Source organism: Phoxinus phoxinus, assembly GCF_949152265.1.
Source record: "Phoxinus phoxinus genome assembly, chromosome: 4".
Classification (NCBI taxonomy): Eukaryota; Metazoa; Chordata; class Actinopteri; order Cypriniformes; family Leuciscidae; genus Phoxinus; species Phoxinus phoxinus.
The window spans coordinates 16451134-16460549 of NC_136879.1; the positions used below are offsets into that span (position 1 = coordinate 16451134).

The 9416-nt window shown below is 42.3% G+C and overlaps 1 protein-coding gene across 2 annotated transcripts; it reads right to left on the bottom strand.

The window, feature by feature from the left end:
• Positions 1-568: 568 nt before the first annotated feature.
• Positions 569-8761, bottom strand: LOC306996689 (uncharacterized protein). Of its 2 annotated transcripts, none has more exons than XR_013797149.1 (2): positions 1034-8761; positions 569-686 (listed from the first exon to the last, which is right to left on the bottom strand). XR_013797149.1 is itself a non-coding variant. In XM_079609454.1 (2 exons), exon 2 carries the CDS (start codon positions 7395-7397, stop codon positions 1503-1505), a length of 5895 nt encoding a protein of 1964 aa, XP_079465580.1. In that variant the 5' UTR covers positions 7398-8092; positions 8440-8761; the 3' UTR covers positions 569-1502. The 2 variants fall into 2 exon arrangements, 1 of the variants encoding a protein (XP_079465580.1); XM_079609454.1 differs by having other exon boundaries at positions 569-8092; positions 8440-8761.
• Positions 8762-9416: the final 655 nt, after the last annotated feature.

Consider the following 9416-nt stretch of genomic DNA (forward strand, 5'->3'; position numbering starts at 1 on the left):
CCTGGCTTTATCATATGTTCAGATCTATCTACCGAAAATATATGCAAAAGTGTGCATATTTAATGAGATAATACCTAATTTGCATAATTAAACATACAAATTTCAAAAACTTGTAATACATTTTTTTTATGAACTTGTGTAAGTAATCAACTGATGAAGTGTCATGGTGATATCTATTATTTTTAAATTGTACCCTATTCACCTGTAGTGTCTCGCCTTAATCAAATTACGTTTTTTGAATGAAGGAATATTTCCAGAGTTGATCATACAAAATGGTTAAGTCACATCATCGATCATCGGGGTTTAAGGTTATAGCAGAGCACGTCTACGGAGAGCCTGCCCACTCCCTATTAAGTGCTATTGTACCGAATTTTTGGTTGTAGTTCCACCAGAGTTCCACTGGGGGCGATCGCCCGAGTGCAAAATGAATGGGAGTCTATGGAGCTAGACGGCTAAATTTGTCTCTTTCACCCGATTGCCGTTGAGAAATCTCAGATTGGATTGTAGGTTTGGCAAGTTCAACATGGGTTATAGGTCGAAAATTTAATGAACGAGTACTTATTGTAGCGGCCCCTCGGATATATACATCAAGACGCAGAGAGTTTCAAACGGGTGTCTTTTTATTTCTTCCTCTCAACGAGCACCATGCACCATGAACACCATGGACACCATGGACACCGTGAAAACTACAGAAGAAACACAAAATACTTCCATGTAGCTTCACAATTGATTTGCACGTAAATTATGTTCACAAAGGAATCATGTTTACACACAATACAAATAATTTCAACAGATGATCAAGATGAAATATGAAATGAAATATATTTTTAAGCAGTTATGACAAAAGAAATATCACATGCTTCTTTTAAATGAAATACAATATATTATACGGTAATTGTTCACAGAAAGAATATGTTTTTATATTGATGACATGTGCAATAAACCCATAAACAAATGAAGTAATGATATTCTCTTTTCCTTAAACAAAATCCCTTCTGATAATAATACACACTCCACACATTTTCCTTCATACCTCATTCCGCTCTCCAAGGGCGCTAATTCAAAGAGTTTCTGCCATCAGCTACCATGCTCTCTAGCTCGACACACCATCACAGTTCGGAGCTCGTTCTTCCTACGACATGCGAGCACCACATTGAGAAGAGAGTAACAGGAAGTTTAGCGTCATAAAAACCATCTGAAGAAGAACGGCGCTTTTTCAAAATAAAAGCGGGACAGACAAGGTGACACTGTCGAACTATAATGTCTTTTTAACATATAAAAATAAAATATTATATATTTTTTAAACTCTGTAGGAAAAATATTAATGCGCTTTATAAGACATTTACACTCCCACCAAATCCTAGTACAATGAATGAACAAATATAAAAAGAGTAAGTGAATTGTGCAGGATTTCTTGACTCTAAGAAATGAATAGCCTGAAGTTAAGCTATCAGATGTAAAACAGAGCAGTTTGTGCAGTGTTATCAATTGCTTTCTTCTAGTCAGTTCTCTAGGAGGAGCACTAATTTTTTGATTGGTCTCTCAATAACTGAGGGCTTGGAGGGAGGATCTTGTTTTTTATGAGGTTTCCTCTCCCCAACTTGCACTTTAACTCGACGAACCAAGCCATCACTACTTTGAACAGTCTCAATCACTCGTCCAAGTTGCCACTGATTTCTTGGGAGGTTGTCGTCTTTAATAATGACAATGTCATTCACTTGGAGGTTGCGTTGAGGTGAGTGCCATTTCTGTCTCAAGGATATGTTCAGCAGATACTCCCTTTTCCAGCGGCTCCAAAACTGTTCGATGAGATACTGAACTCTTCTCCACCTCTTTGTCGCATACAGGTCCTCCTTGACGAATACTCCAGGAGGAGGAAGAGCAACTTTAGGTTTCATCATAATGAGGTGATTCGGTGTTATAGGCTCCAGTGCCTGTGGATCATTGATTCCATCCACGGTTAACGGGCGACTATTAACAATAGCCATGGCCTCATATAGCAGTGTTCTGAGGGAGGCGTCATCAAGTCGACCTGGGCACTGTGCAAAGGTGGCATTCAGCACATTTCGAACAGTTCTGATCTGGCGTTCCCAGACACCACCTGCAGGACTGTCAGAGGGAGCATTGAACACAAATTCGCACTGCTTCTCAGTCAGGAAGATTCCCAGTAGCTTAGTGTCACATTGTTTCAGTGCTTCCTTGAGCTCATTCCTGGCACCAACAAAATTAGAGCCTTGGTCACAGCCAAGTTGTTGAACAGCTCCTCTCAAGCTGATGAAGCATCTCAATGAGTTGATGAATGAGTCTGTTGACAAATCTTCGAGCATTTCAATATGAACAGCTCTAGAGTACAGACATGTGAAAATTAAGCCATATCTTTTGTATTCTTTGCGGGCTTTCTTTACAATGAATGGACCGAAACAGTCCATGCCGCTGTATGTGAAAGGTGCTGAGGCTTCGACGCGTTCTGCGGGAAGCTCGGCCATTTGTTGTCTTTCTGTCGGCCGTCGCAGTTTTCTGCAAAGCACACAAGTGTGTATCAGCTTAGCGACCAACTTGCTCCCACCAATTACCCAGAATCCATTGGCCCGAAGCTCCATTAAAGTCTGGCTTCGACCCTGATGGCATGTTTTAGCGTGGAAATGAGACACAATCAGCTTGGTGATGTGGCTGTTATTTGGCAGGATGACTGGGTGCTTGACTTTGTGACAGAGCGATGACTCTTTTAATCTCCCACCAACACAGAGAAGTCCTTCAGACCAGATAGGGTCGAGACGGAAAAGAGAGCTTGAGTTTGGAAGGTCTTTTTTACCCTGAAGCATCTTTATCTCCTGAGGGAAAGCTTGCTGCTGTACGATCTTAATCACTTCGTCTGCAGCCTTCTCACGCTCCTTAACAGTCACATACTCACTGTGTTGTTTCTGTTTAGACCCCAGCCTCTTGATTCTTGCCACCACCTTAAGAATTGTTGTCCAGGAGGAAAACTGACTCAAACGCCTGAGGATGTCATTGCAGTTTTTGACTTCTGTTGCAAACACCTGAATCGTCTTGACTTCAGGATCACCAACGAGTAATTCTGATGGAGCGCTGGGTGTTAGAAGTAATTTACTCTCCCAGAGAAACTTCGGTCCTCGCAGCCAGTTTGTTGAATGAATGTCTGAAGCACGAAGACCTCGGGAAGCATGATCTGCCGGGTTTTCTGCGGTGTCCACATAGTGCCACTGACTAGGATCACTGTTATCCCTTATCAGCTGAACACGGTTTGCAACAAATATGTGGAACCTACGGGCATCATTGTTAATGTACCCAAGCACAACTTGTGAGTCTGTCCAGAAAACCTCTTCATCAATCTTTATGTCAAGTTCACTTTTTAACATGACACTGACTTTCGTAGAAACCACAGCTGCTGCGAGTTCTAGTCTCGGGATACTTGTGACCTTTGAGGGTGCAACCCTTGCTTTTGCCAGCACGAGACTGCAATGGACATCATCCTTGTCATTTTTGAACCTGAGGTAAGAACATGCACCGTATCCCACGCAGCTGGCATCCGAAAAATGGTGCAACTCTACTCTGACAATGTTATGGAAGTCATATGGGTGGTAACATCTCGGAATTGAAACCTCTTTCAACCTCTGAAGCCCATTTATCCACTCCTCCCACCGTGGCCTCATATCTTCTGGGAGTGGATCATCCCATCCGATGCCTCTGTGACACAGCTCTTGAAGTATACGCTTTCCAGTTAGACTGAATGGAGCGATGAATCCAAGAGGGTCATAAAGAGAGGCAATGACAGAAAGGCAACCACGCCGGGTTGAAGGCTGATCTTTCAGGCTGCTGCTGAAACTGAAAGTGTCCGTTTCAATCGACCATTGAATGCCGAGTGCACGCTCTGATAGGGTTGGATCCAGTCCTAGATGTTCGATGGTTGCTGCTCTTTCTGAGGCATCTAAGCAGGCGAGGGCTGCTTCCTCATTTGAGTTGAATGTATGGAGTCGTAGGCCTCCTCTTTTGCACAACTCCTGTGACTCAGTGATCAGTTTCTTGGCTTCCTCGACCGATGGGACGCTGACTAGCCCGTCATCAACATAAAAGTTTTTCTCCACAAATGTTGATGCTAGTGGATAGGTAGCTTTGTGTTGCCGTGCCAGATGTTTCAAGCCAAAGTTGGCACATCCTGGAGACGAGGCGGCTCCGAAGAGATGAACCGCCATCCTGTATTCCTGTGGTTCCTTCTCCAAATCTCCACCTTTCCACCAGAGGAATTTCAGATAATTCCGGGATTCAGGAGTGACTGAGAACTGATAAAACATTCTTTCGATATCACAGATGATCGCTACGGCCTCCTTCCTGAAGCGGCAGAGAACTCCTACCAGAGGATTGATAAGATCAGGCCCAGTTAGTAGAGTGTCGTTTAAAGAAACACCATGGAATTTGGCTGAACAGTCGAATACGACTCTCAGCTTGTCTGGTTTTCTGGGGTGATAGATGCCGTGATGCGGAAGGTACCACTCAGTCTCTCCTACAAATGTTGTAGGGGCAGGCTCTGCATCACCCTTGTTAATCATTTCTTCCATGAATGTTTTGTATTGATCGTAATATTGTTTATTGGTCTTTAACTTCTTCTTAAGGCACTGCAGGCGAATTGTGGCTAGCCTCTTGTTGTTTGGTAGGTTGGGTGGACTGTTGCCCTTGAAAGGGAGGGGCATCTCATAATGTCCGTCTTTCTTCTGCGTGATGTTGTCACTGAGGAACTGTATGAAATGAACATCGTTCTGGGACACATATTTATCTTCATAAGTTCTCTCTGTGAAGTCTGATTCTAGGGCTTTTAGAACATCTGTCGTCAATGGAATTGGCAGTTCTTTTACTGTGAGCCGATGCACAAAGCTCTGACTTCCTTGTCTGTCTAGGTGAGGATTTGATGAGCCTATGATACTCCATCCTAGTTTTGATCTCTGTGCAAACGGTTGATTTTTGTCCCCAATGATAACCTCAAGAGGAGCTAGTGCTGCTGGACAGTCATATCCAATCAAAAGCCCTACATCACAGTCTTGAAGGGGTGGTAGCTTATCTGCCAAATGTCTGAGATGAGGCCAGAGTAAAGCTGTTTCCTTCGTTGGGACGTAAGACTTGTCCACCGGGATAAAGTCACGGCTGTAGGCTTGCTGTAATTGGATGTGGTTCTTAGAGTGCAGTCCTCGTACTTGTAGACCATGGACGTTCTTGCTAGTTATGATTGTATCAATAGCCGTCATAGTACTCAATTTTAATTTTACTGGTTGGGCATCAACATTCAGTTTGTCAAGTACATCTTCTAAGACAAACGTTGAGTCACTCTGTGTGTCCAGTATTGCGTACGTAAGTACTTCTCTGTGTGGCTCTTGTATTGAAGACACAAGGACTGGGACGATACTTGAGGTAGCAGAAGCACGTTGTGTTGATGCATGGGATACGACCTTGTGCATTTCCAAGCTTGCATGGTTTTCTGTGGAAGTGGAGCTATTCGTTGTTGCTTCCACAGGTCTTTGTTTCCGGTCATCGTGCAAGCAGGTTGGGTGACGACGGCTGCATATGTTGCATGTGTGTCGTCTCTTACAATCTTTGGTCATGTGACCCTTCCTCAAGCATCCAAAGCAGAGCCGATTTTCACAGATGAATGCCTTTTTGTCTTCACCACTCTTTGCCGCGAAGGTGGGACATTTGGTGATGTTGTGAGCTTCACTTTTACAGACGGAGCAAGGTGATTTTGGTTTGCTGCCGTTTGTTTCTTGTTTCTCTTGAGCGAAACTCTTTGTTTGTGTGTTTGTGTTGAGAGCTTTGGCTCTCTTTGGTGATCTTTCATCTGTGGCCCTGAAGTTCATCAACAATGGAGAAGCAATAGGGTTACAGGCTATCCTTGCCTCTTTGCTTAGGAACTTTGTGAAGCATGCAAGATCTGGATAGCTTCCGGATGTGTCAAGTTCCTCTACAACAATTCGACTCCACTTGCGCACAATCCATTCTGGTAGTTTTTTGAGCAACTTGTGGTTTTCCTCACAATCGTTAAGGATAGCTAGTCCTTTGACGTGGTGAATTGCCTCAGTGCAGCCTTGGAGGAAGTCAGCGAACTCTTGTAGTGCTAGTGGGTCGTTTGTGTTGATCTTTGGCCATCTCATGAGCTTATCTCGGAAAGCCTTTTGTATGATGAACGGGTTACCATATCTGTCTTGTAAGACTTTCCATGCTCCATTGTATGCACTTTCTGAATCTCGATAAAAGAAACCTTCTACAGCTTTGCGCGCCTCTCCAGCAAGATAATTTTTTAGATAAAACATCTTCTCACTTGGTGGGAGGGGTTTTCTGTCAATAAGAGCTATGAATGACATCTTCCAATCTGTAAACTGTAAAGGGTCACCACGGAACGTGGTTGGTTCAGGGACCGGCAAGCGGTTCATGCTTAAAGAGCTGGCGATTGCTTGGGCTAGACTGACAGACTCCTGGGTCATTGTCACCTCAGGAGCAGCTTGGTGAGGTTGGAATGATGCAGCATCAGGATTTAATCGAGGTTCAGTTTCCTTCCTGTAGCAAGCAGAGTTAGTTTTGTCATTAATCTCCTCATCATGGTTCTCAAACCCTTCAAAATCGTCATATGCTCTCACACGAGCTGCTGCTATGGCAACGTCTTTTGCTGCTTGTAACTGCTGCAATTTGGTTCTCTCTTGTTCCAACTGTTGTTGCATTTCCACCTCTTTTTGTTTCATTTCTACTAACATTTTCGCCTCTTTAAGTTTCCATTCCCCTTCTAACTTGTGAAGATGTGCTTGCTGTGCTTGGATTTCTTTCATGGCTTTTGATTGTTCCAGCTTAGCTGCAAGCTCTGCTTGTGCATCTACTCTACTGCTGTGGGTACTGGCTGAGCTGGAGTGGTTGCTCATTCTCTCCGGTGACTCCGCTGAGCTTACGGTTTCAGTTTTAGTGTGGCCAAAGACAGACCCATATTCATCTTTGTTTAAGGTTTCTCTTACCCTTTCCTTCTCAAGTTGATCATTATAATCTTGATTAATAGTCTCTAGCCGGTTACTTATGAGGTCACAAATGTCTTTTGTTAGCGTAACACAGGCATCCATTTTCTTTACAATCTCTGGTGTGGTGTTACTGTTATGTAGAATAGGTTCATACTGCTGGCCCACGTCATCATGCTTTGCTTGAATGTCTAGCTGTAATTCATTGAGGTCTTCTGATGAACAGAGGGTTTTTAATTTTGTCCTAGTCTCCCTTGCTACCAGCTTCCAAGAGTCATAGGTCTTGTTAAATGCCTTCTCACGTTTTCTGGTGTCTTGGTCATGCATCTCTTGGCCTTTCTCTGTTAGCTTTCTTTCACGTGAGCTAGACCTGCATGGGGTGTCTTTAAGTGACATCTTGTTTGTTTGTGCTGCTGTTTTAAGTCGAGTGTAGCCTTTGATTGTCCTATGCCTGAATTTACACTTGTAAGCTGTAGTTATCTTTTACCACAGAGTAATGTTTATGCCAAGCATTAACAGATTATGGACATCCAAAAGGATTTTTAGCATAAAACAGTAACAACAAAATTCCCCTTCAACCTTTTCATAAATAGACAAGACCCAAGCGCATGAGCTAGTCTCTTGAAATAGTCACCAGTTTTAGAAGCGTTAGGAACGGAGAATTAGCTTGCAAGATAATTTGACTTTATAATACCACATTATTATTTAAGGCACTTCAGTTATGCTGTAAGCGTGCGTGTGTAGAAATTGTCTCTTTTCAGCATTTTTGCTCCTTGGCATCCAGTGTCTCTTTTTGCATCTCTAGCTGTACCTTAAGCATGCTGTCCATTTTAAGTCTTGCCTGGGTGCAGGAGTTGGATGCAAGCGAAGTAAACTGGCTGGTATTAGGTTGGTGGATGGACCTCAGATGTGATGGCGTCAGCTTCTCACCAGGGACGGCAGGGCTGGTGCAGCGATGAGTTTTCACTGTAGCGGCCCCTCGGATATATACATCAAGACGCAGAGAGTTTCAAACGGGTGTCTTTTTATTTCTTCCTCTCAACGAGCACCATGCACCATGAACACCATGGACACCATGGACACCGTGAAAACTACAGAAGAAACACAAAATACTTCCATGTAGCTTCACAATTGATTTGCACGTAAATTATGTTCACAAAGGAATCATGTTTACACACAATACAAATAATTTCAACAGATGATCAAGATGAAATATGAAATGAAATATATTTTTAAGCAGTTATGACAAAAGAAATATCACATGCTTCTTTTAAATGAAATACAATATATTATACGGTAATTGTTCACAGAAAGAATATGTTTTTATATTGATGACATGTGCAATAAACCCATAAACAAATGAAGTAATGATATTCTCTTTTCCTTAAACAAAATCCCTTCTGATAATAATACACACTCCACACATTTTCCTTCATACCTCATTCCGCTCTCCAAGGGCGCTAATTCAAAGAGTTTCTGCCATCAGCTACCATGCTCTCTAGCTCGACACACCATCACAGTTCGGAGCTCGTTCTTCCGACGACATGCGAGCACCACATTGAGAAGAGAGTAACAGGAAGTTTAGCGTCATAAAAACCATCTGAAGAAGAACGGCGCTTTTTCAAAATAAAAGCGGGACAGACAAGGTGACACTGTCGAACTATAATGTCTTTTTAACATATAAAAATAAAATATTATATATTTTTTAAACTCTGTAGGAAAAATATTAATGCGCTTTATAAGACATTTACACTTATGTCCTTTCGATTTCTTACAGGTTGAGTTGTTGTTGCCCATAACACACTAGCATTTTGCTAATGAACGCTGATTGGTCAGTGAAGGACTGGTTACGACCAGAGATACTATGGGATTAATATCCTGCCATGATTCAAAACTGAAAATAAAGTTCTGAAAGGTTGAAACTAAGTGTTCGAAAACTCAAAATCTTAAAAAAATAAGTTTTGCAAGATCGAAAAATAAGATTCGCAAGCTTGCAAAATGTAAAAAAATAAGAATATCTCTGCAAACATTATGTTGTTTTTGAGATTTCCTTCTTCAGAACTGCAAAACATTTTTTACGATGTTGCGCAATTTTTTTTTCAGAGTTTCAAATTTGTCAGTGTTCTCCCACTGTATAGTTTGTTTTCCAGATTTGAAACCTTGAAACCCGTGATCTGAAAACGGGTGTGCGAATAGGTGAAAAAAAGTTTTGAAACTCTGAAAACTGAGGTTCGAAAGGGCGAAACTTATTACATTACATTAAATGTGCACTCCTATTGCAGACTATTTTTTCAGAGCTGAGTTTACAATACCCACTTTCGGAGATACGCGCACACAGTTGCGAGCTTGCGACTCGCGTGATTGTTGGCAGCGTTGTCACGAAGCTCTGCTCTGAAACTCTGAAACTCAGACTGA